Source organism: Corvus hawaiiensis, chromosome 20, assembly GCF_020740725.1.
Source record: "Corvus hawaiiensis isolate bCorHaw1 chromosome 20, bCorHaw1.pri.cur, whole genome shotgun sequence".
In the NCBI taxonomy this organism is placed as follows: domain Eukaryota; kingdom Metazoa; phylum Chordata; class Aves; order Passeriformes; family Corvidae; genus Corvus; species Corvus hawaiiensis.
In genome coordinates this window covers 5,024,344-5,051,908 of record NC_063232.1, presented here as the reverse complement: position 1 = coordinate 5,051,908, position 27,565 = coordinate 5,024,344, and the positions used below count along the sequence as shown (strand labels likewise).

General features: G+C 44.3%; 1 protein-coding gene across 1 annotated transcript; it reads right to left on the bottom strand.

Moving 5' to 3' along the window:
- Positions 1–121: 121 nt before the first annotated feature.
- Positions 122–26,348, bottom strand: PITPNA (phosphatidylinositol transfer protein alpha). The gene is made up of 12 exons (XM_048324594.1): positions 26,197–26,348; positions 21,226–21,256; positions 15,428–15,573; positions 14,799–14,890; positions 9,797–9,804; positions 8,800–8,874; positions 8,368–8,451; positions 7,365–7,442; positions 6,332–6,442; positions 4,703–4,825; positions 3,906–3,975; positions 122–2,875 (listed from the first exon to the last, which is right to left on the bottom strand). Exons 1-11 carry the CDS (start codon positions 26,214–26,216, stop codon positions 3,928–3,930), a joined length of 816 nt encoding a protein of 271 aa, XP_048180551.1. The 5' UTR covers positions 26,217–26,348; the 3' UTR covers positions 122–2,875; positions 3,906–3,927.
- Positions 26,349–27,565: the final 1,217 nt, after the last annotated feature.

Here is a 27,565-nt window from a genome sequence, read left to right as displayed (position 1 = left end):
GGGGGCGGGCACGCGCCGCGCCAGGGCGCCCCCACGCGGGCGGGAGGACCCACAGCACCCCCGGGATTGGCACCGAGACCTCAAATCCAAATCCCAAAACAAAGGAGACGGAAGCGGGAGGCTCTGTCTAGTATTTTATTAGATTTCATTTCCAATATGCCTGTATTGGAAGATTTAGGAGACAAAAAAGGCACAAACTCACATTTAAAGAAACGACGAGATAATCTAACCCATTCTACAAAGTGTGTGTTGCCAAAGGAAAGAGCACGAAGAACCCGTCGGGATGTGGCGGGAGGCCCAGCGGGATGAACCCAGAGGGGTGCGGGATGCGGGGGGCAAGCAGCCCTGTCAGCAAACCAGCCTGACCCAGGCTGGGGCAAGGGGGCTGCCCCCAGACCCCCAAACCCACCTGGTGTGGATGGGAGTGACGATCCCAGCACATCCAGCCCCTCCTGATCCCACCGGGAGCCGGCAGGTCCAGGGGTTCTTGCCAAAGCTGATGGAAGATACGGCACGGGAACGCTGCGTGATCTTTGCTATGCTCACTAGCAGGAACCAAGCATCGAGACTGAAGGGTCTTTACAGGATTTGTCTATCCAAAGGCTGAGGGATGCTTTCACTCAGGATCAAATTGGAAGGACAGAAAACAAAGGGCAGGGAGCAGGTGGGGGGAGTATTCAGGCTGAAGTTCCTGCAGTTCTCACCCCCCCCGCCCAAGTTTTTCCACTAATCAGGAAAGCTTTGTGTAAAAGCTCTTACTCTGAAATCAGAGGATCAAAAAAGGATTGCAATGGTGGAATGTTACAATCTGCTTCCACGGCGATTAGTGTCATCAGATGGAAAGCCTCTTGGATAACACAAACTGAAAGAACAAGTGTGCTATGTGTATTCTCAGGTTGCCCTCAAATATAAGAATCCCTCAAAACGTAACCAACAAACATAAATGGAAAGTCAGTGCATAAATTCTCTGTTAAAAATACTTCAAACTGAAAGAACTCTAACTGGGGCCTACACTCCTAGAATACTTCTGGAACAGCTATACAACATGTCATGAAACTTCCTGTTCCCAAATAGCCTCAAAGATTAAAATTTAGTTTCTTTACCTATTTTACAATAAACTTGTTTTACTTCTGCCCGGTGAGATTGCTAAAACCCCTCAAACCCCACCCCAACCCCACAGAACCATCTGAGGTCACTGAGAAGAGCCTGCCAGAGTTACTGGTACAATTCAGAGCTTATTGCACTTAGACATGAGTAAGGCAAAATAACAGACTAAAAATAAAGGGATAAACTGCCCCCTCCCCAGAAACCAAATGCCTTTCTCTCCCTCCAGAGCATTCCCATCTTCCCTCACACTGAAAACAGCTCTGATCCCAGCACAGCCTTGTTCAGCATGGCATGGGATCATCTCAGGATCTCTCCTGCTTGCAGGAGTGGGAAGGGCTGGAGGAGTCAGTGTATTACAGAATGCTAAAAAGACTCCTCAAAAGTGGTGATACACCCACGACTGTTTGGCATATAGGATTTCATGTTAGTGCTGCCAAATACAGAAGTGGAAAATAAAGTTATTACTACTAGGGGGGAAAAAAAGAATCAAACATTGGGCCTTAGGGATAAGCAAAGAAGTAGGAATTTTTCTCATACATATTGAAGAAAGCAGCATTTCCTTGATTCTGTTCTGCTTAGTTGATTGTCTAAAGCTGATATCAACATAAGGATAAGTACAGTAAGTATTTGAGTTCATTAAATAACAAGACCTCTTTATATTAACAATATCCTCTGTGATTTATAATAACCAACAGATATCCTAGAAAACTGCAGGTCTTTACAAGTTGCTTTTTTTACAGCACAAAAGGAGATATTTTAGTCATTCTTGCAATGGGAAGGATATTATTGCTGAGCAGAACCACCGCCCCAGGCACCTGGATGTAACCAGATGCCAAGACCTCGCTTGTACACCAGCCTTTGCAACATCCCAATTTGTCCAGGGAAAATCACATTGTTATTATGAGTCAAAACCATTTCAGCTTTCTAAGTTATGGGAAGTCTTAATAAATAAAGAACCAGGAAGTTGCAACATATGTCAAGAAAGATTTTGTAAGACTGACACACACAGCTGGAGGACAACAGAGCTACGTGGGCCAGAGAGACCTCTAAAATTGAAACTCAACAGGTAAGTGCTGAAGGCCCCAGCAGAGGGCCTGGTTGCAGCTTCTGGGCAGTCTTTAATTCATGTGTGTTAAGCCAGAACAAAATAATGCCCTGCAGAAGCCACAAATCACAACTCACCACAAACCAAGAACTCTCTGGCTGGTCCTCATTTTGTACTCAGACTACCTGCCATTAAATAGCTCCCTCTGGGAGCAAGGGTGAGAGCATCCCATTTTGTGGAAGAGTTTTGCACTTTTAAATATGGATAATTTCCCTCTCCAAACAGACATTCAAAAAACGGTGAAGGGCTGGGCAGAAAAAAAGGTGGCAGTTTATCCCACTTGGAAAAACAAAACAAAACAAAACAAAAGTTCTAAATCACCACATCACAAGACTATTTGAGCTAAAAATGTCACTTGGAAATCAAACAGGGCCACATGGAAATTGGTTTGAACACAATGAAAAAAAGAGGAGGGAGGAGTCGTAAATACAGCGATCTCTAAGTCACACGGCTCCGAGGAGGAAACTCCTCGGGATACACGTGTTAACATTGGAGTGCTTAGTACCAGACTGTCTATTTGCTCACAATATTAAGGGGCATCTAGAATTAGCTATGGGAGGTTTAAAATCGCCTGCCGGTTGGACAGAGAAAGGCTTGATCCAGAGATGGTCCGTCAGTCAAGGGTGTGGATTCCCTGGGCCTTCCTGACGACTGTCTTGCAAACTGAAACAAAGAGACAACAGGGAAACGTTTCAGGATGACTTTGGAAAAGCATCGTGCCAAGGCAAGTGTCAGACAACCTTGAGAGAGCAAATGTGAGTCACGATGTCGCCAGGCAGACAATGCATTGTTACACTGCAGCACTGAGCCAGAGGAAAGGGGGAAGAAGAAAATCAAGAGGTTGAAGCTGCATTCAAAAATTAAAATAATATCTACCAAAAGACAGCCCTTCAGACACTCCCTCACCTCGTGCTCTCCACTTACCACCAAGAAACCTGCAGATAACAGAGGGCAAACAGAGGCAAACAGTCAGTACTCCATGAGGATGTGGTTCTGCCCCACCCCATTCCTTCCAAGGATAACTAGGACGGCATTTTACTGCCCTAATAACCTGTTCTTCCCAACATAAATGGACGATCTCTTCTTTCTCTTTGCCTTCTTACTTCTCTAACACTACACCCCATTTTTGCCCAGTGTCTAAGAAAAATTTGGCAAAATCAGCCCCCAAACTGATGACATAATTTAACAGAATAGAAAGAAAACAAATCAAAAGCTTTAAAATTGTCATGGTTGCTCTCCCACAATGCCCAAGTGTTACTCCAAGCCTTGGCCCACTAGTAAATATTGTTAACAAGCAATGGAAAAAATAAATTCCTTGTAAATATGCTTGGAATGTTCAATTTCCAACTGTATTCCAAGCATTTGCATGTCTAACTTACTTTTTTTGAGACTGACAAAAGTTTCTCTGCAAGTCATGGAAAGTAACACATGCATTACAGAAATAAGAATAGCACTAAAATCTACAGAATATTCTAACACATTTTTCTTACACTTTTCACTCAGACATTTCTTTAGAATAGTTCTGAAACGAGGCAGTAAACCTCGCTCATCAACCTGTCAGTGAAACTATAAAAACAATCAATACCACAGATTTGCCTGTCAAGCTATGAACAGGATCATTTCTCACACAAATGTTGGGGGTTTTAAACCAAATAGAGTAATACAGAGTTTTGTCAAATCACTTGATACCTACAGTGCACAAGGAAGGAGTCATATTAGTCATCTGCAGCCGACATTCCTTTCACTGGATCTTTTTCTCTCATCTGAAAACGGAAACAGTGTTCAAGTACTGATTCTCACATGCCTTATCTCAAAATTTATCAGTATGAAACACCTCCAGTATGTAAGACATTGATTATATCTCAGCATCTCAAATCAGCGATTGCGAAATGCACATGCAGGCACCATTTCTGGTTAAGCCGTGGGTTGGCAACAGATTTAGAACCCTTACCCAAAGGGCAAGAGTGAACATGAAACTAGAATGAAATATCCTGAGGCACGAAGGGAGAGGAGGGTGCAGGGCAGGACACAAACCATGGAACAAGGTTCTCATTACTACCAAACTTGTGTTTCTCAGAGTAAGAATCCTGTTACATACCCCTACTACCTGCTTACGGTACTTAGAGCTAAAAAACCTTTTACTCAACAGGTTTCCAGCAATTAATGAGAACAAAATCGACCATTCAGCTTTGAGTAAAAGCAAATAGAAGATACTGAGGCAGTAAATGAATCATTGCCACTCAGCCCCTCATTACCTGTGGTTCAATACATTTACTGGCTCAATAACAAACAGAAGGAGAATTCCATAATGATTAGGAGATGCCAGCACGATGGACTCATGGCCAATCATTCAAAGCACACACAGCATGACCTAAATAGCAGGAGCACAATTCACACCATGCCCTGACAATGCAGCAGCCTCTCCTCTCTGCTGTGCTGGAGAGAAGCAGTTTCTCACACAACCCACACCTGCCCTGCTTTCCCACTGACCTCATCCAGCTGTCTCTTGGTCTCCTCCTCCATCCTACGGATGTCCTCCATAGTCAGATCAACCCACTTATCAAGCCAGCAAAAGAGCTGCCGGTGGAAGTTTGTGAAGAGACGCTTTTCTTGCTGCAAAAGGAGGAATAAAACACAAACCAGCTTAGTCACAGGGCAATTACCATGGAGCTCACAGGATTGTAAGAATTTTCAGAGATGTGTACACTGAAGAATCAGCTCCTTCGCCCACCTTTCCATCTAGCTGCCACAATTGGAAACTGGAGATAGCTCATTTTTATTCTTTTATCAGAATATCTAATCTAGAGCCCTGAATCCCCAGAGAAATGTCTTTTTTTTTCCTCAAACCTAGACAGCAGTCTGCACACTGCACTGAAAGAATTAGTGAGTTTCCTTTGATTTGACAGTACTGTTCTGACTGAATAAAGTGCTCCAAGTTGGGTTTACTTAGAGCATGAAAGTTGGCCTAGAGGTGCAGAAAAAAGGAAAAACAGGTATTTTTAAAATTCTTAACTTGCTAAAAACTGGAAGTTAGGAAGTGTTTTTTGTTCCTTTTGCAATGACCTAAAAAAATGCCTAAACTTGTTTTTCACAGCTGAAAACCTTTCAGCAGAGGTGACTAATGTGCACAAGCTACTTCAGGTTTGGAGCAATTTATTTCCATTTTATAAGAGATAAGCTAGGCAAAATCATTCTATTAGACAGGGTTATACAAAGTCTCTTGGAAAGACCTCATTAAGGAAGAACACTTCAGTTTTATCAATTATGGTTTCATATCTGATACCTGCTCTCATCAAAAGCAGCTTGAATACTTTGATGCAAACCTGTAGATACTCATAAAAAGAAAGGGATTGAAGACACTGCTTTATTCAGGACTTTTGTTAGAGGTATTTGAAATCCTGCAGCACCGTGGTCATTCCCCCTTGGAGCTGTCTTTAGATTGTAACACCAGAGAACTGCTTTTGCAGAAGTGGCTCTGTGGTTTATCAATATTAACCACTGAGAAGTCTCTGTGATCTGAAGGCACAGGAGTTTTATGAACACAGCACTGTCTGAGAAACCACACACAAACATTCCCAGGTGTAGCATTCTCCTGCAGCTCATGGGTTATAGACTCTGCCACAAAAAAGCTCTTTTCAAGATACCATTTCTGTTTAAAGTCAATAAAGTTTCCCACCATCTGCTTATTTTTTAACACAAGTTTTTCATGCAGCAGACTGGGAGAGGAAAGCATGACTAGAGCTCCAGGACTTGCTAGAAAGATCCTCAGCTGATCAGGATCGAATAGCTGGAGCTATCTCCCCACAAAAAAATGTTTTGCCTTTAAGCAATGTAATTCCAGTATAAATGCATCACCCCATCACTCACAAATCAACTACGAAGTGACTGCCATTCTGATCTATTAAACAACACAAACCAGCCAATTTACCTTGACACATTAGAGTGACAACGTTCCATAGCCAGTTCACACAACAACCAGCCAGCCCTGCCCTTGGATTAGCAGCAAATTGAACCCAACTTTAACTGACTGCAGAATTTCAGGCAGAGGCATTGACTGCTACAGCAGGTGGGTGATGAAACGTGTCCCATTTCCACATCTCTCCTCATCACAGAACATACCTTCTGTATAAAGTTCTCCACTTTATTTTGCAGACCCCACCACTTGAACTTGACTGTTACCAGCTTGTAAGCACACATGTATGGACAATCTGACTGCTTCCCCAGGTCCTTCTGCAAAGACACAAAGATATTCACATTAAGCCCTTGGCTGAACGTCTCCAGGAAAGCAGCTCCTTCAGTCCTAGCTATGAAGTCTTTCCACAATTCCCCACAATCCTCTTGCATCCTTATATCTTGCTTATTTTTTATGGACAAGTTTTGTCACACCTTTGCTCACCCTTTTTCCAGGGTATAGAAGAGCATGATGAAAATAGACCCTCGTTTCCTTCACAGGTGGCTTTCCCTCCATTTTGAGAACAGACTACTCCTTCCTCTCCTCTGTTGTCTCCTTTTTCTTCCATTAAAATTATGTCTTTCAGTATCCTCACTGTTATACGACGACTACTTCGCTTCCTTAAAAGTCTCTTGATAAAGTCCCTATCTAAAACATTTTGGAATTAGATTATATCATCTGAGTCATGATTATAAAGCCTTAAAGAAAACTCCATTAGGTTTCCTATTTCCTATTACAGGAGCCATAACCATTTTTCCCAAGTGAATCATATCAACTTCAGCTTCTGCCACGTGTGCCTGCTAGAAATCAGACCTCCACACCAGTAGCTCCCCAAATCCCACTCAGGGTCCCTTTTAAAGACTGGTATTAGATCTGCACTTGTAATGTCTTCAGATTCCAAGGATTTCAGTGAAAGGTTAAACACTGCTGGTCATTACTGAGCTATTTCATACTTAAATCCTCTTGGGTGAACCCTTGGGCTGAGCACCAGACAGCTCTGGAGAGTTCCTGGAACTCAAACTCTTTGTACCAAGCTCTCTCACTTATTTTAAAACCACAACAGTTTCAGTGCTGAGTTCTGCATTTCCTTCTGCAGAAGGAAGATTCCAGTGTTTTCCAGATGTACCTTTGGCTCCAAACCCCAGTATCTGTACTTCAGTCATGCAAGTTGCTACAGCTCCTGAACCCATCAATACAAACCTTCCAGTTGGGACCCAGAGGTCCACGTCCAGTCTTGACAGATTTAAATCTTGCTGGATCTTCTTCTGCCTTGTAATCCTATTGGACAGACACAAAGATTAAACATAAATTATTCTACTGTTATCCAGCTGATCTCTCACATGAAGGATTTATTTTCCTGGGCAAAGAATAACCTCTGCCTTCTCAAGAGCTACTGTTTTCAGACCTCAACATTAGGTCAGACACTTCAAGGAAATATTTCTCCCCCCTGTGCTGTGTCCTAGACCTATGAATAAGTGGTAACAAACTGATACAACCTCTGTAAGGCTATCAGAAGGTCTGTAGGATATGTTTCCTGTAACCCCTTGTTCTTTGGGAGCTAAACACTGCTGTTACAGAAAGCAGCTATGCTCTGGAGCTGTGCTCTCTAGAATTTTTCACAGCACTGTATCACTGTGATGTTCACATGCTGCTCACTAGAAGGAAAGTACAGTCAGACTCACAGTATCACCATGAGAATGGTATCAAACACTGTTTGAAAGTCAGGAAACTCAAGCAACATTCCATTTTTGTGCAGCTGATTTTTCTTCCCAGTACAGTACAGAAACACTCCTTTCTTTCCCACAGTAACTGTAGTGATTCTTAAAACCAAGTGTTAGCTACACCATTTCCAGGTACACTTGTGAAGCCAGGGGTCGGTATCAAAAAGGGGGAAGTTTAAGAGAGATCCTGTATGGAAAGGGGAGTGCCATTTCCTGCTATTCAAGCACTTTAGCCAGCTGCAGTGCTGTAGAAATACAGTTACATGCCCAGGCAACACATTTTCCAGGCAGTGTTGACACAGTTTTTAAAAGAGCTTTTCCTCTGGCTTGCATGAGTAGTTTTAAGGAACGCCTTTCCTCCTCTTTCCATCCTCTCACTTGTCCTGCTACCTGTGACCATCCCTGAAAACACAGTTTATCCATGATCCCCTCTTTTAGCACAAGGCCTCCCCCCCGAGGGAGCTGTTACCCACCTACCATACCTTGGGGAGTACTTGGCTCCGATCAGCAATGTCTATATAAATGGCTTCTACACTCTTCCATACCTCTGGCTCCAGTTTATGGACCTGCAGGGAAACAACAAGACTCAAGGAGCTGGTTCAGTGACAGAACACTCCCATTCTAAGAAAACATAAAGCCAGATGGAAATGCAGTGCTCCCCTTGGTAAGCACACAATGGGAGAGTTTCTAAAGAAGCAAAGGTGCTCACACAGAACAAGTGCTTGGGGGTCAATTTTATTCAGTTTATGTGAGAAGCCAACAAGAAGGGAGTCTCTGCCTTGGTAGTGAGACAAATATCTGAAATGCAGGACCACAGTGAATAGACAGTTCCACACAGCACTTCTCTAATCCAGCACAGAAAGCAGCACTGTGACATTAAAGAGATGAGTAAAACACACGACACAAGTACTTACATTCTCTTGTGTTCCAAGATCTGATTTATGCCAGGTTTCAATTTTGATCAGGAAGTCATCCTTCATATACTCATTCTGTCATCAAAATAAAGCTTCTTGTTATTCTTATGATATAGAATTTGTCTTCTTATTACACAGATAAGCATTAGGAGAGTCAACTCAAAGAACTGAATCATTCAAAGAATGAACCCTCCATTTTACTGGGGTCTGACTTAGGGAATTTCAGTATTATTTGCAATCAGATCATTGCTTTCAGCAAAATTGATTGATCATTAATTACTTAAGATTAAATAAACCACAAGCTGCTCACCAAAAAAAACCCCATAAGTTCTATTGTTTTAGTGAAGCATTTGGAGTTTATAAACAGCTTTTTCTTTAAAGGACAATATCTGCCACTCTATTTAGAGTTTAGAAGGGGTAACATAAGTTAGCTAGGCAGGAACTGTCTTTCCAAAGAGATTACTAATCTAGCACTGAGTACATATTTTGATGCAACTCTTCAAATTAATAACAGTATCAAACTGATGTGCTGAGAGCTTTTGACACTGGGAAGGGACAAGAAGCACAGTTCTGCCAAGTAAGCAGAACACTTTCCATTTCTCACTATTACTGTGAGTAGCAAAGGACTCCCAAAGGTAACCCTATCCTCCCTCAGGGGAGCAGAAACAAAAGCACAAGCCAGTGAAACAGTCAGCATGTAGAAAGGAAACATCAAATACAGAAAAGAGACTCCTCAAAGAGACAGCACGGCATGAGCTAACTGGTTTTTATTCCGTTTACCCAGGCAATGGTTCTTTCCCATTGCTGCAGCACAGACAGGTCTCTGTCCATGGTCACAAAGGGTCTGTGGATACACCAGAGTTGGTAATGGGGGTTAATCCATGTGATCTTAAAATGATAAAGGCTGAAGTGCCTTTAGCTCACGTTAAAGAGCTGAACACCAGAACACTTCATTTCAGACATTATTCCATAGATCATCAGTAAAAGCAATACTTACTGTAATTACTGGTCCAAGAAATCAACACATGAAAAGAAAGAGACACAGTACTTTAGTGAAAAAAGACTGTACAGCAACCATTGCCCTCCTCCCACTCTCAGCCAAACAGGGACAGCTTCAGCTTCCCAGGGCACTGCTGGTACCTCTGAGGGAAAAGACATGGAAGCTGATAAAACCCAGCTAACTTCACCCCCTTCTCCTCTGGAAATTCTCAGACTAGGAGAAACCCAGAGGAGCAGCAATTAATTATGTACTGCCACTTGTACTCCCTGGCCTGCAGCCAGCTGGATGAGAAGATGGAATAAGTATGTTCAGCTGACAGCATTTTACCAATCCTTTCTCAGCTTGCAGATAAGAAGCCTCTCTGTAGTTCCAAAGGAAACCCATGCTGGATTTCAGGCCGGTGCAGACCTGCCTGGAGTAACCAGACCCTCTGCATCTCTGCTGCTCGTGGTAACTGAACTCCCCGGACAGTGAGGCTCAATTATTCAACACAGAAAAGCAATTAAAGATCCTGTAACAGTCAGCATCTGCTCTACCTGAGCAATTCTACTCAAGCAGAAGGAAGTCTGAAGCTGGAGTTGAACTTCTCTGGTCTGTTCTGAAGTTTAACATGAGGGCTTGATTAAGGAGCAATTTGGTTTTAAAGGTACTGTAACAATTTTTGAGTTTCCAACCCAACGTTCTGGAGACAGTTACCATCCCAAATCACCTATCATGCACATCCAGCTGCCTTAATTACCCACTGCTGGGCATGGACTGTTCTGAACCCCATAGCATGTGAAAATTGCTTTTTACAGCAATTTTACAGAAAGCCAATTATTTAGACTGACATGTTGGGCTGGAAGGAGAGAACAAGAAGGCAGAGCTAAGGCTAACTTTTCAAAGGCTGAACTTCATCTCAAGGAACATTTCATTATTTCTGCAAGAAGGAAGTGGGGTTTTTTTCCTGCTAGTCCCAACAAAATACTGAATAAACCAGCAATAATTATAAACCAGGGCCTTCCCACTTTGCCATGACTATGTGCTGTGACTATGCAGCTGCCTCCAAACAGGTTCCTTTGCCTCCATAACTTCTTCCCTGCAGGGAAGACTCCTCATTTGTAAAGTAAACAAATTAATCTCTTCAGAAATGTCCACTCAAACTTCAATGCTCAGCTGGCTACAAATTAAGACCTGCTTCTAGAGGCACTACAGCAGCAACTCCTACACGTTTCAACTGCAGTTACAACTTCTCAGTTTCTTGACATTTGGCCACAGGCCATGGTTACACTCAGAGTTGGGAACACACATCAAATTGCTTTTCTAAAAACATTTAAGCAACATTAATATTTAAGTCAGACTGCAGAGAAGAACACTGCTCCCCTTGGCACCAGCCCACAGGTAAAACCATTAGGCAATCCTCACTTCATTTTTACTGCAGAAGTTGTGAAACCATACAACAACCACCACCTCACTTATGGTTTATACCCTCAAAGGAGCTAGGCAAGGCTTCCATTCAAAGTACATAAAACCAACATATTACAGCACAAACAAGTGTGCAGAATTGCAGAAAGTTATAAGCTAGGCATTTAAATTCCCTCAATCTGCAGTACCGCTTTGATAATGGCCCATAATATGCATATTAATTGAGCTTTTCAGAAGAGATATAGGGAAATCTAAGAAGGATGATCTCATATAATTAAAAAAAACATACCACGAGGCACAATCAAGTGAAAGCACTGCTTTATTCCAGTTTAGAAGGCTCTGTGCAACAGCTGATGTGCAAGCAAGCAGTGCCCCAGGGAGAGCACAGCAACACCACCTCAGACAGGAGGGCACAGGCAGAAGCCCCAGCAACTCCTACATGCAGGTTTAGTTCCTGCTGGGTCCCTGGCTCTTAAATTTCAGATTCTAGTGAGAGGGCTGAAAGCCTGGCTGCTCTAAGCCAGCACAGCATGTTCTGCTGCCCAAAGATTCACACCAGGGCATCCAAGGCTCCTCACATCTGACCAAAACACCCGAGTGCATCCAAAGGAAAAGGGTAACGCCCAAGGCAGCCCCACAGCACATCCATGGGTCTCACATCCATGGGTCTCACATCCATGGGTTCTCACGTCCGTGGGTTCTCACGTCCGTGGGTTCTCACGTCCGTGGGTTCTCACGTCCGCAGCTCTCACGTCCGCGGTTCTCACGTCCATGGGTTCTCACGTCCGTGGCTCTCACGTCCGCGGCTCTCACGTCCGTGGGTCTCACGTCCATGGGGTCTCACGTCCATGGGGTCTCACGTCCATGGGTTCTCACGTCTGTGGCTCTCACGTCTGTGGCTCTCACGTCCGTGGGTCTCACGTCCATGGGTCTCACGTCCGTGGCTCTCACGTCCGTGGCTCTCACGTCCATGGGTTCTCACGTCCATGGGTTCTCACGTCTGTGGCTCTCATGTCCGTGGGTTCTCACGTCTGTGGCTCTCATGTCCGTGGGTTCTCACGTCCATGGGTTCTCACGTCCGTGGCTCTCACGTCCGTGGCTCTCACGTCCATGGGTCTCACGTCCATGGGTTCTCACGTCCATGGGTTCTCACGTCTGTGGCTCTCACGTCTGTGGCTCTCACGTCTGTGGCTCTCACGTCCATGGGTCTCACGTCCATGGGTCTCACGTCCATGGGTTCTCACGTCTGTGGCTCTCACGTCTGTGGCTCTCACGTCCATGGGTCTCACGTCCATGGGTCTCACGTCCATGGGTCTCACGTCCATGGGTTCTCACGTCTGTGGCTCTCATGTCCGTGGGTTCTCACGTCCGTGGGTTCTCACGTCCGTGGCTCTCACGTCCATGGGTCTCACGTCCATGGGTTCTCACGTCCATGGGCTCTCACGTCTGTGGCTCTCACATCTGTGGCTCTCACGTCCATGGGTCTCACGTCCATGGGTTCTCACGTCCATGGGTTCTCACGTCTGTGGCTCTCACGTCTGTGGCTCTCACGTCTGTGGCTCTCACGTCTGTGGCTCTCACGTCCATGGGTCTCACGTCCATGGGTCTCACGTCCATGGGTTCTCACGTCTGTGGCTCTCACGTCCGTGGGTTCTCACGTCCGTGGGTTCTCACGTCCGTGGCTCTCACGTCCGTGGCTCTCACGTCCATGGGTCTCACGTCCATGGGTTCTCACGTCTGTGGCTCTCATGTCCGTGGGTTCTCACGTCCGTGGCTCTCACGTCCGTGGCTCTCACGTCCGTGGGTCTCACGTCCATGGGTTCTCACGTCCATGGGTTCTCACGTCCATGGGTTCTCACGTCTGTGGCTCTCATGTCCGTGGGTGCTCACGTCCGTGGCTCTCACGTCCATGGGTTCTCACGTCCGTGGCTCTCACGTCCGTGGCTCTCACGTCCGTGGCTCTCACGTCCATGGCTCTCACATCCATGGGTTCTCACGTCCATGGGTTCTCACATCCATGGATTCTCACATCCATGGGTTCTCCCCTCCTGCCCAATCCTAGCAAGGGAAGGTTTCAGCAACTTTTCCAAGCTTTTCTTGCTTCATGTCAGGCTGGCAGATTCTCTAAACAGATTTATCAGCCTCCGCATCAAAAGTGCCTTCTGCTCCAACCCCCACAACAAAGCACTTTTTATCTCATATTATGTTGCTGTTTATTACAGTTCAGGGGTTTTTTTGGCTTTGTTATCATTTCTAGCATATCAAAACCTGAAATTTCTTTGACCGTTTGAAAAGTCTTGTACTTGATTTTAGTATCCCATGTTTTCCACTTAAGTAGAATTTTAGCAGTGTGTAACTGAAGGATAAGCAGCTTAAGAATAACAAAACAAGTATCTCCATACCTTTGTTTCAGAAATTGGTGGAGAAGGAAAAGAGGAGGAGGATACAGCCAGGCATTTAAATCAGTTCAGTGGGCTTAACATGGAAATAAACTAGACATTTACTAACTAATTTAAGTAACATGCAGCAAGAAAACTGCATAAAAATTAGAAAGGTTGCAAACAACTTTGTTTCCACATCTTATGTGAGACATTACAAATTTATTCTAAAGTTGATGGCAGTATCTGAATTTTGTATTCGAAATACCCATTCCACTAGACTGCTGCATGTAATTTCACAGACTGAAGTAACACTATCCTCTCCCACTGCAAAGCTTTCCCTTCCCTTTAAAATGCTTCATTTAAAATTCACTTAAGTAAATTGTCAAAAAAAAAGGGGTTTTTTTATATATTGAGTTTCAAGAACAGTTGGAATTTTTAATTGTCTAGTTCCCATAGCAACTGTACCACTACCAACTAGCAGAAAATGTGTCCTTCAGAGATACAAACAGCATAAAATGATGCCAAAAGCACTACTTGAGTTTGGAGGCAAAGTCAAATTTTCAGTTTATAGCAGTGAAGACCAGAGAAGCTGTAGTGGCTAAACACTGTGGTTGGTAACTTCAGTAAGTAAATACTAACCACTCCTGTAGAAAATGAGTTTGACATTATTTCACCACTTCACACAGCTTCCAGAGCCTCACCCCTGCCTTTACAGATGGATTCACTTCAACTGCAGCATTCTCTGTTCAACCCTCACTGACCTCAGATCCTGCAAGTGAGCAGATACCCAACACTTAACACTTGTTCCCTTCAAATGCACTAAGCAAGAGGCAGCTGAGATCTACCCTGTTCCCCTCTTCCATCTTCCACTTTTTCCCACCCGGGCTATGCTGCACTTGAGCACATAAAATCACCCCTCGTGTATTTATTTCATTAGTGTTACACAGCTGTTCCTTTAGGAGGACCAACATCTATTTCTCGGTCTGTTGTTTTCCTCTGTCACTCATTAGCAGCACATCAAACAGGGGCAGTTCTTTTAACTCCTGTATTTTGCTTTTCCTCACCACAAAAAAGGCTTAGAGAACAGAAATCCAAGATTGAAGAGCTGAAACAGCTTCTCCACTGGTTGTGTCTTTCCTTATCTCCTCCTACCTTTTCCCCCTGCCCCCAGAAACCAAAAAGGCAGAATCCAGAGTCCTTCCTCAGGCACTCACCAGTTCTGCAGTAGGGATAGGCATTCCACGCTTTTTCATGTATATTCAGAGCTCCTTCAGGGGCCAGCATTCTCACAAATGCTGGCACTTTGCTGCAGAATTTGGAAATAAGAAGAAAGGCATCGATAAGCACTACATGGAATGAGAACTGTGGCCCAGACTGAGACAGGCAGGACATCACCTGGAATGCAAACACTAGAGATTTGCACACTTCTGGAATTGGTAGGGCTCTCCCCAACCCCATTACAGTGTTTCCAGAGATGCCAAATCAGACGTGTTAATATAAACCTTCTTTGCACAATGAAAGATAAAAAAATGAAAAAAAAAATTAGGAGGTTGAAATCTAGGAGGTATTTTGTTCTTTAGCCAAATTCAAGTATGAAAATACTGGGTGGCAGGATCAGATTTGCTTTGAAAAGCTCAAAGCCACATTTTTTTTAGGACAACAGCCACGTTTACAGGGGTGGGTGGATGTCCCAGTGATTCTCACTGCCAGGTGCTGTTATACTCCTGCCTTACCTCTGCATCTTTCAGCCTTTACATAATCTGTGATTTACAGTTGCTTCAACCCTATTACATCTTCCTCTGGTTCCTCTTGCCCAACTCTGGGAATGAAAGGGTTCCCATACCTCTGTAAGTGGTAGATCTTGTGTGTGTACTGCCCACGCTCTCCATCTCTTTCGTAGGGTTCATTCACCAGGACTTCCACTCCTTCACCTCCACCAGTTTCATTTTTACTGGCTTCTGCCACGGAATACAGCTGCCCCACTTGATACTGGAGAAGTTAAAGACACATTATTACCATAGCTATAATTTAGCAGAAGTAATAACTTTGCCAGAAGAAGCCAAGGACAAATTTATTACCCGGGGAGAGGGCAAAGAAAAGAACATCCACTTGTATGGGCAGATAAGCAGCTCATTTAATTTCATTTGAGATAGAAAGCTTGAGTGGTAGTTAGGAGGAAAGCACTGCCAATAAGATAGTTACCTTTAACCCTTCAATCTCAAGATCCAAACCAACACAAAATCAGGAGAAAGCAGAAAAGATGAAAGGAGCATCAGAAAGAAAGAAAACACAGATGACCTTGGGCACACTGTAGCAAAATCCATTGGGTTTCACTCTTTTCGGCACACAGGTGTCCCCAAAAAGTGGAGAATAAGGCACTGCCAGTCCTGAATCAATAAGCACACAGTACTGCATCCAGAAGAGCCCCAAAGAAATTCACATCAAGCTTTTTTACAAAATGCAGGGTAAGAGGGAAGGGAGTGACAAACTTCAGGAGAGAGACAGAAGACAAAGGTTACTTGCACCACCTGATTTAAGTGCTCCAAGAAACAAACTTGCTAAATGTGCACAGCTTAGGAGCCCCTGAGGGTCAAAGATGAGCATCCCCCACGTGCAGTTCAAACAACTGAGTATGAAGCCTTACGTAAAAAAGGTATTTTTATTCTGAAAACTTTATCTAATGAAATAACTGAGCCAGTGTCCCAGATGACCAGTTGATCTATGTTATCACTGCTCCCCCTATTATTTTTCCTATTACCTTTGGTGTGGGTTGTGTTGTTTTTCCTCTATATCACACTTCCTCTTAGCCAGAAGCTTAAACTACTAGCAGGGAGAGCACAGAATTTCAACATACAGTAAAATTCTTACCCTAAGATAATTTCCCAGTCTCTTACAGACACGCACTTGGCAGCATTATTTCCCAGAAATCACTTAAAGTACTTGATACTATACAATTTCTTTTGTAAGAGGCATTCACAAATGTTTCCCAGGGCAGAGCAGAGGAAAAATCAAGAAAATGAACAAAAGAGCACATTCTCTTCTGCAGAAGATGTAAAGACTAATACACTCTTGCCTCTTGGAGCCGAAAAAGGGGATGCAGAGCTCAAAAGAAACATGATCAAATGAAGAAAATTCACACAGGTCTCTCTGAGGCAAAGTTAGATGAGCAAAGTTTGAGGATGACAAAGTTAAACCACTAAGTTAAAAGGAAGAGTTCTAACTTAACAGAGTTAAGTCTTCAGAACTCTTAAGTGAGCAAAACAGCAACTGTTGCCAAAGGCAACAGTACAGGGAGGCAATCTGAAAGGGTAATCCACAAAGTGTTTGGCACCAAAAGTGCAATGATTAAAAAAAATTTAAAAACAACCACCAAAACCCAAAAAAATTCCCTAACATAACTACAAAGCAATGCAACACTGTTCAGGCCATCTTCCTTTTCCACAGCATAAGGCTCTGCATCAGAAACAGGAACAGCACTTCTGAAACCCAGCCTGGAAAAGTAGAATACAGCTCAGAGCTGAGAACCCAGAAATACTTCACTGGGCTGGAACATCTTCTGCAATGAAGGAAGATTTCTACAGTCGTTAAATTTTGTTGTCAGAGCATCCAAAATAACAACAGTACCCAAAGCTCTCTGGTACTTTGTACCATCTGGTGCCAACAAAGGCTAAGGAAATATTTATTCCTACTGGAAGAGTAGATGGCAAGCCAGAGTAACAAGGCTAGATGTCCTGGCCTCAGTTAATGTGGGGAAGAACAAAAATCAGACCATTTTCCAGCTAAGAGCAGCAGCTCTGCTGGTTCTCTCCAGAAGGTCCTGGCGCAGGTTACATGAGCAGCCCTCACTTGGCTGGACAGTTCCTGCACTGTCACAGCAGGTTGAGTTTCAGTTTGGATTTTGGGCTGCAGTAGAAGTCTCTGACTTCTGACATTTCACACACCACACTGCTTTCCTTATGACTCCCTACATATGATCCACACAAAGCAGAACACTCACCTCCCTCCAGAAGAGCAAAACATGAGAGTTGTGAAACCTTAGAAGCAAAGTTGCTTTAGCAGAGTAAGAGTCACACAAATACTCATAGAACAGAGTTTATTATGAGTTTGGTAACTACAGGATTAGAGGGGAGGACTGAATGGCTTTGACTGCTTTGCAGCAAGTCCCAGGACAGATCTCCAGGAGCACAAACTAATTCCTCTTAGTAACAGCCTCTTATTCATTCCTTCTCCCTTTCAAATAAGTGGGTCAAAGTTCAGACACTAAGAAGATAAACCCTTTGGTTTAACATCTTCACCATTTAAACTTCCCTGTTATTTCTGAGCCTTTAATCGCATTGATAAGAGAGAAAGAGGCCCAAATAAAACTGTCCCAATGAGCAAACACCACATCATCTCCCTGCAAAGGTAAACAGAGAAACAGATTCTGGCTCTATGAATCTGGACTCCAGACAGACCTGAGAGCTCAAAAAACCCTTCTTCTCTTCTGCAAGAAGTTATCCCTCTTGCTCTCTGTCAAAGACCTCTTACACAGCTGAGAGAATATCTTCATTGCACCAAATTTCCTCCAGCAGGCCTGATCTCAACATAACCATCTTCAAGAGCAGTTGTTTTCCTGAAAGCCGCTTTGAACGCAATTAATAAGATTCCTCTGTGTTTGGCAAGCTCCTTCCTATGTGAAAGGAACAAAGAGGCAGCACAGAATGTGTACACAAAGCTCTAATCCATACCAGCATTTCAGTGGCAGCTGGCAGAGACACCCACACGAGTCCACGATCCCCAAGCTGGCACCGTGCGAGGCAACGCTGGTCAGAGAACGGGAGCAAAGCCTGGCACCCAACACACAACAAGGAGATTCCCTTTGCTCCCTGCAGTGGGACAATGGATAAACCAACACAGCAGTGCAGCTTGCAGCCTGCACTTGAGCAGGACCACATTTTGGCAGGATTTCCATGAAGAAGACAGACTGCTACAGTCTAACTCCCACATCCCAGCTTTCGAGTTTTAGTCATCACCGGGGCTTCTCTTGCACCGTTTAATTCCCATCTTGGCTAACTAAGCAGCACTGATCTCTGTGTTGATTAAGTCACAGCTCCCTAATGCCTTCCTGATCACTAGTTTTCTCTTGAATTCCATACTGTTGGGGTTAAGATCCATTTGCTAAGGGTGGAGACTGAATGTAGAATCCCTGGCATATCACAGAATCTCACAGAAGACTCCCTCAACCCTTTCACAACGTCTCAAATTTACAATTAATTTCATTCCCTATCTTACACATTGGCATCAGACTTTTGCCAGCAATTTGCATGCAAAAGGTGTGAACTCTTAAGCCTTTTGAGCAAAAATCAACTACATAAAAGTGAAATCAGAATTCCTCCTGTTAGCCAGAGATGCTTCATGAGCAGCTACACAGTCAAGAGCAGTAACAAGTCTCCAGAGCCCTATTTAAGAGTTTTGTACACAAGGAAATCCTTGAAAGCAATGAAGGTTTAACAGCTGGTTTGTAGAACACACAGCAGTGCAGTGACCAAGCGATGCAAAGATGTGTCAGCATCTTTCCACACAGGAAGGGGGATGAAGCAATAAACAAAGCAGTAGTCATCCTCTGAGTCAGTACTGGAAAGAACCTTTCTTTTTAACCACACCCAGGTACATAGGCAAAGCTAAGTGAACTTTAGAACCCTTTCTGCTCAGGGAACTGGCTCCTGAAATCTGACCTATCACAGGAAAAACACCAGACCTTGGAAACCGACATCACTCATGGGACATGGTGACAATGTGCAAGTTTGGGGAGAAATTCGATGTGGTCAGGTTGGGGGTCTCTCCACAAGCCAAGCACTGGACCTAGAGTAGAGCAATAGACATCCTAAAACATATAATCCCAGGGCACCCTCAGGCAAGGAGGTTGCTAGAGACTGACAGATTTATCTACAGCCCAAGGCCTCAGTTTTCCACACAGGCAGTTTACACACAAGGCTCTGAACAGCCAGGGAGTGACGAGAGCACAGCGAGGGACTCGCTTTAACTGGATGAAGGCTAATCCCAGTATCAGAGAACTCAGGAAAACCCCGTGTTGGGATCCATCCAGTCTAACCCCCTCACAGAAACAATCTGTATACTGATGCTTTGACTTTCTGTTTACACAGATTGATACCAAGGAGCCATATCACTACAAGGCAGGGTTCCTGTTATTCAGGAAGGTCCTTTCTGTCCATTGAGCTTGAGTAACTTGCCATTTACCCACAGCTTTCTCTAACCTGCAAGTCTGCATCCTTTGCTTACTTGATAAAGCTTATCATGTTATTCCTTCCTTTGTCAAGCACTTGCTCTTGTAAGTGGCACTCAGGCACAATAAAAGATCCAAACTTCCCTACTCTTAACACTTCAGTCTGACTTCTGTTAGAACTGCTTTAAACAGATTCATGCAGAAAGCATAAAAGCTACAGGAACAGACAGAACTTCTGGCATTAACAGCTTTGTTCTTGTGCTAACACAGAACACAGATCCAAAACCACTCTCTGATCAGAGGTCTAGGCTTTCTGTCAGCATCTGATATCTGTCACAGCAGACAGAGCCACAGGAACAAGAAACTCAGCTTAGACACTGCTTTTGTTTTACTAGCCAGTCTCATGGCTGCAGGAATGCACTACATGAAGTTCTAAACTGTGTTCTGTCAAAAGAGTGAGAGTTATAAAAGGGATGTGCTTAAAAAAGTGCTGCCATGAGCCAACCCACCACTGTCTACGCCACAGTAGCTGCTATATTCAGAGGAAAGAAAAATGAACAAGAGTGCTGTTATCACAGCTCTCCCTAAGAGTTAAAACAAGGCCTTGATCACAGTTCATAAACCCAAGGCTTACAGCCAAGGATCACAAGGAAAAAAAACACATCCAGAAGAAGGAATCTGCTATGGAAGTGCTATAGACTCAGTTATTTCAATTTCTACCTTGGTAGGATAAAGATTAAAAAACTCAAAACATTTCTGTGGTCAGATTCTTTGCAGGAGTGGTGTTCAGTGCAGGAGGGAGGAAAGAAAGGCAAGCTGCAACTCGCAGGAAACAGGAGGGAAACAGTCACAGAGTCTGCACAGCTATTCCATGGTTGGTTAGGTGATGAAAATCACCCTGTCCAATAGAAACTACACTTCTTCTCTCAATTCAAGCTTTATCTAAACAAAAAGAAATGTTTCTGTATGTAAGAGCTAAACAGGACAGGTCTTAAAGAGTCCTTTTCCTATACCAGCCTCCTAAGTCACAAGAAATTCTTGATCTTCACCTAAGAATTTAAAACAAAAGAGTTCCAGCAAAACACAGTTTAAAGGGTGACTTAAATTTCTATTAAAGCTTCCCCTTCATGTTAAAAAAATAGAAAAGAACAATAGTACTAATCAAAAGGAAACTGTGCTTGAAAACAGCCTGACAAGTCAAGATTTATAATCAGCATATCTGAAAGTATTTTATAAGAGAGATGATTGGTACCCTCAGACTTAATACAATTATCTGGTCAAAATGGCGGTGAATGAGTAACAGCTCCCAGGGGTTCCTGAAGACACCCTGCATTTTCCAGTTTTTGTTCACAGAACCTGCTTTGATCACAGGTTTATTTACAGTCCTAAAGCAAGGAAGCAAGAAGCAAAGAACTTACCTCCTCCACAGACACGGGCAGGATAACGCGGCTGGAAGGGAACACAGAGACAGAAATTAGCAAATATCCCTGCAGCTGCAAAATTCCCACATTCTTCACAGCAATGCCTGCACAGCTCTCCTCTGCCCCCAGTATTCCAGCATCCACCCAGTACTCCTTAGGCCAAAGACTATTTATATAATAACCTCAAAAAGAACCAATACATGATAGAGCATAACTGCAACCCTCTCCTAAAACTCTGGAATTCAATAGATGCTCACTGGTGATACTTCACTGGCCTACAAACCTACACAGCATCAACCCAATGGTGTTCCCTCTCACTCCATCCTGTCAGCAATCCCATCTTATTCCTCATCAAGTTGCTGTGGGGGTTTCTGTGGGCCTCAGCAATTCTGCAGAGATCTGCAATAGCCACAAGGCACTGCACGATTCGCTCACATGTCCCAAACCAGCAGGAAACAGCAGAGGAAAAGCTTTCTCAGAGCTCACTGCAGAGGAAGATGCTGCCACTGCTTTATACGAGTCAATTTTATTTATTGTGGTTTCCTGAATGCTTCTGAGAATCAACTGACTGGACAACACAGCAAAAACTGCCTGAAGTCACACAGATTTTTTGGGAAAAGAATCAGTTTAAAGTGGACAGAACTACATGCTTGTTAAGACCTTCTCCAAAACTGGATCTGCGTTTGACTTCTGCTTTCAGCAAGGATGATGTTGAACAAGGAACCAAAGCAAGACACAGACAGGAAATGGATATAGCTACCGTGGGCGGAAGAATTCCCAATTCTTTGGGAATTAGTCTCAAGGAAACTAGGACACAATCAGGAAAAAAAGTCCTCTGTATTAATAAACAGATTTTTAAAAAGCAATAGTGGTGAAAATAGAATTTTTTTTTTACACTTTACCAAAAGAACAAACTGCAATAGGGGCAAAAGATTACAGATTATGCAAGATTGCAATCAGCATGAAGTGTTGCTGTCACAAGTAAAGCACTGCAGAAAGAACAACTGAGAACTGCAAATGAAGTTCAGTGTCAATTAAAAAAAAAAAGAATAATGCACTACAGGGACTCATTTTCACCAAACACATGGGGTTAATGAGCCCCAAGTTAGTTATTGCCAATATCTTGTGTCTTTATAGAAAAGAAGCAGGAAACATCAGCTCAGTGGCAGTTCAGAAGTAAACCCAATATTAGAAACTGGAACAGCACATACAGACACACACACACAACAAGACAATTATATCACTATAATCTCCCATGTACCAACATCTTGAATATTGCACATAGTCCTGGTCAATTTATCTCAAAGAGGATACAGAAAAAGTGAAGGAAGTTAAAAAAGATGATTGGAGATGGGAAAAAGCTTTTGTGTGAGAGGAAAGCAGTTAAGACTTGGCCTTTCAGCTTGGAGAAAAACCAGCTAAAAGGTTCAGGTATGGAAGAGTTTTAGAGATCATGAATGGTGTAAAAAAGTGAATGGAGAAGGAACAGTGACTGTTTTACAACAAAACAATCATTAGGCAACAAATTTTAGACCAAATCACGTGTGCTTCTTTACATCATGTCTACTGAAGACATGGCATTCCTTGCCAAACATAGGAAGTAAAAGCAATTTTTAAATGGGATTTGATCAGTTAATGGAAATTCATGTGCCACTTACTGGCAGGATACACTGAACTACAATTGTTTTACTGACTTTTACATATTGTTTCCTGGAAATACCTGCTGAAAGGCAAGAGGGAAGAGGACCAACACCAGTATGGTGTAACGGAGGATAAAAAAAAAAGGAAATAGATTTTCACAGGTAGACTTTGCCATCAAACATGATGTTGGGTTAGTTACCTGGATAAAAGTGCAGTAAGAATGAAAGGAGGGACTGGATGATAAATAAAGGTGAAAGACCAAGAAACAGGGAAGAAACAATTTATTTGGAATGGAGTGAAAACATTATTCTTTAGAAAACCTGGTGTAAAACATTGATGTAAGTGAATGGAATTCCACTCAGGAAACTGGAAGACACTAAATCTGAATCATTATCTTAGAGTTCAATGTTCATCAATGGAGAAACAGAAACACAAAGAAGATCAGTGGTTTACAGTTGGTTCAGCCCAGCAAACCAAGAAGGCGGGGGTGAAAAAACTTTATAGGTAGTCAAGTGAAAAAGGAGGAAGGAGGAAGACAACTCAAGAGGATCTTGAGGAAAAGCTTCACAGAAGCAGCAATGTGAACAAAGATTCCTAACTTTAGGACAGAACTTGCTCAACTTATGAGAAACTATATGATGAGGTTGGCCTGAAAATGGTGAGGAACATTTAAGATCCCTGTTAGATTAAAATCTGCCTCAAATGACAGCAAAGGGAAGTACAGCTGCAGAGAGAGTCAGTGGCATTATCGTCACTTTACAGGAAAGGGAAGTGAGTCTCCACACTCTGATTCTCCTCAAGGTCTTCCAAGGCAGTTTAAATCAACATAAGGACAACAAGCAAGACTCCAGCCAGCATTTAAAAACCCTGACACCAAAAAAATGCAAACAAATGAACGAAATCCAGGCAGCTTATCTGTAGCACGGATGGATAGAAAGGCAAGATAAGTCTGAAAGTCTGACAGGACATCAAATGAAAATGTTAAAGTCATCACTGCATAACCATCAGGACAAGCAGCTGTAGAGAAATGATGATACAGACTCGTCTGATAATAAAATGTGACATCAGGTTTTGGTTATATTGCTCTATTTCTGTACCAGCTCCTAAAATACTTACGGAGCACATAATAAAACCCACCTGATTTACTAGGGAGGGTGTGACAACGGGTCACAGAGATGGAAGAATAATCTGCTCAGATGACAAGAAGTTACAGATCATTTAGATTTTTAGCACCTACAGTAGGAAGGCAGCAATTACCTGCATGCAACCAGAACTAACATAAATAACAGCAAAACAGTAATAGCAAAGCAAATAGCCAGCTCACACCAAAACAAGTGGTTTCAATATGCCTTAAACAACTGCTTCCTGGAACATGAGATTTCAGCAAAAACCATCTCAAATAGGATGTAAAATGGGCAATTTCATCATACAACATCAGCAATACTTAAATCTGAGCCAACAGAGTGACACAACTCAGAACGTGCAACTGTTAGAGGTGGCTGGGAATCTCAGAAAGTCAAAAATAAATGTTCATTTGGAAAGTCCAGTAGCAACCCTGACTGTCCTTAGAGCCACATATGTCTTACTAAGGACAAAACAAAGAGAAGAAAAGAAACAGTGTAATGGCAACACTAAAAAGGTTTAGAGAGCCTTCTGAAAATACAAATGGAAACCTGTAAAAGGAAACCAATGTAGTAATTCTGGTCTTTTAACCTTTACTCTTAACATTTACACTTCACAGATTGCTTCTGAAACAGGCTGTGTGAAAGACCAGTAGACATGCTGATATGATGAGGTAAATAATGTTGAGTAAAACGACTTTTGGAAGTGAAAGTCATGAAAATGAACTGCTCATACCGTCAGAAATCTGAAAATTCGAAGTACATATGTTCTCACCTTTACAGCACAGCTCACTGATAATGAGCTTTACTGTGGTACAGGGCAAGGGAATTGTGAGCAGAAGCGTGAAAAAGATACATGATAACCCAGCCAAGGTGCTATAAGAGGGAAAGTAATAAATTCACAGGAAAATATCAACAAAACAGATGTTGTAGAAGGAGTTAGTTATCTTTTCATGCACCTGGAACTAAGGACTTAGCCCAGGTTTCTGCCTGCTATCCAGTTTAACACCACAGAAGGTAATGGTGTCTCTGTGTTACAAAGAGCAGCTCCGCTGCTGCTGCTCTTGAATTCTACACTCCTATTGTCTGGATAAAAATAGCAGGGTTTTAAGGATTGAGGGGAAAAAACGTTAATCAAGTATAGAGACAACTACAAGGATAAGTACAACCCTCAACACAGTTTTAATATTTAAATCCACACCATGGTCCATAATCTTGCAAAATAATTCCTGTAAGGAGGACACAGTCATGTAGGTAAATGTGTCTAAGAGAAGACCTGAAAACCCACTTTATCACTGGGATCACAGGTATCTTTTATAAGGGGAGAAAGAAAAAACAAACAGCAAGCCTCTTCCATCAGCCAAAAGAAGTTTAAAATGATGGAATGCACTTAACTTGGGAATGCACTTGAGTTAACCTTAAGAACTCAGGAAATAACTGTGCAGAGCATGCACAGCTTTGAAGACACCCAGCCAAAGTGCACCGGTCCAAGAGTATATCCACGTTAGCGAGCACAAAGCTGCTGAACCAAGGACTGTGACAAGCAACGTGACTAATAGTTACACACCCTCATGTCCAGCCAGTTTTCCACCCTTTCATCCCCATCGCAGGGCAGGACTACCGCAGCAGCCTCAGGGTCAGCGAAGAACTCCAAGGTGAGGCTTCCCCACACAAAAATATTTTGGAGCTACCTTGTCTCTGACATTCTTGGGAGTCCCTCCTTGCAGATTACACGGCCAAAGGCGGAAGGGGGATCAAACCCAGACTTGACACTTTGCTCCGTTACAAGGAGCAGGAGGCAAGACGCCCCTGCCTCCCTCAGACCTCCCACAGAAACCCCCGGGACCGGCTCGGCCCTCGGCACCCGGGCACCGCCAACACCCACCCCGCACAGCCGGTGCGGGGCCAGCCACCCGCGGAGGCCTTTGGGGCACCGGCCAGGCCCCGCGGAGCCGCAGAGGGGCCACACGGACCCGCTGCCCGCCGACAGCCGCGGCCCCCGCCCCGCCGTGACCTTCACTGCCGCCCCCACCGCCGCCGCGGCCCTCACGGCGCTCCCCGCTCCCTCCCTCCCTCTCCGCGGCCGCAGTGCGGGACAAGGCCGGGCCGCCCATCCGCGGCCGTCACCGCGCCAGGCCCCGGGCGCGGACGGAGGTGACCGGAGGGGCTCAAGGAGGCCGTGGTTGGGGGAGCTCCCCGCACTCACTATTCCTTGATGAGCACCATGGCGGCGCCGCCGCGCGCCTCCCGCCCGGGCCAGCGCCGTTGAAGGTGACAGGAGGCGCGTCCCGGGGCCGCTCCGCGGGATGGACCGAACCGAGCCGAGCCGCGCCGCACCGGGACGGGGGGGCCGGGCCGGCGGGGGGGCCGGGGCGGTTCGTCTCTGCGGCAACGGCTGCGTCACCTCCGCGCGCGGGGCGGGGCCCGCCCGCCTTTTCCCGCCCCGCGGCTCCCTCAGCCAGCGCGCGCCGCCCTCACGATTTTTCCGCGGTCGGCGCTGACGTTTTAAACGAAAACGCCTGTTTTTTGGGCTGGTGGCTTTTTGGTTTTTTTTTTTTAGGTTCTCTCAAGAGGTGTAAACCGCGCGGTGCTGTTTCAGCTTTAAGGCCGGGCTTCCCAGAGCAGTACCGCAGTCTTCCCAGCAGTGCTGCTGGCAGGGTCTCCTGGCGGGCCCTCAGGTTTTTTGGGATCAACTCATTTTCATCTATAGCTGCTTCTTTAGGTTCTCTCAAGAGGTGTAAACTGCATGGTGTTACTTGTTTCAGCTCAAGACTGGGGTTCCCAATACGTCTCCCTCCCTGCAGTGCTGCCAGAGGTCTCCCTGTTGCCACCAGCAACTTAAATCTCCTTAAATCACAGAACGGTTTGGCTCGGGAGAGACCTCAAAGACGGTCTTGTTCCACCCCCCTGCCATGGGCAGGGACACCTTCCACTATCCCAGGTCGCTCCAAGCCCCATCCAACCTGGCCTGGGACACTTCCAGGGATGGGGCAGCCACAGCTTCTCTGGGCACCCTGTGCCAGGGCCTCACCACCCTCACAGAGAAGAATTTCTTCCCAACAGCTAACTAAATTTACCCTCTTTCAGTCCGAACCCACTACTCCTTGTCCTATGATTATAGTGCCTGACGAAGAGTCTCTTTCTGCCTGCCCTGTAGCTCCTTCAGATACTGGTAGATGCTGTGAGGTTTCCACACAACCTTCTTTTCTCCAGGCTGAACAGCCCCAAATTTCTCAGCCTGTCCCAAACGGGGAAGGTGTTCCAGTATTTTTGTCAACATTGTGGCCCCCGTCTTTTTGGAGGGTGGGGAGGGGGAATGATAAATGACCAGAGTATTAATACAAATAGCCAGGGGATAAGTCAGTGCTACAGTCAGACAGGGTGAGTGGCTTCAGGTCATGGGCTTCACCCTGTCACTAGGTCATGATTTATGGCATTTTCAATGATTGTCATTATTGGATTGGAAAAGTAAACCACCACAGATTTAGCCTCACCAAGCTAAGGCATGGATAACCAAGATGTGCAGCTTTGCTGGTAACACCTGTGCTCCCATCTAAGGCCACATTGTTTATTTT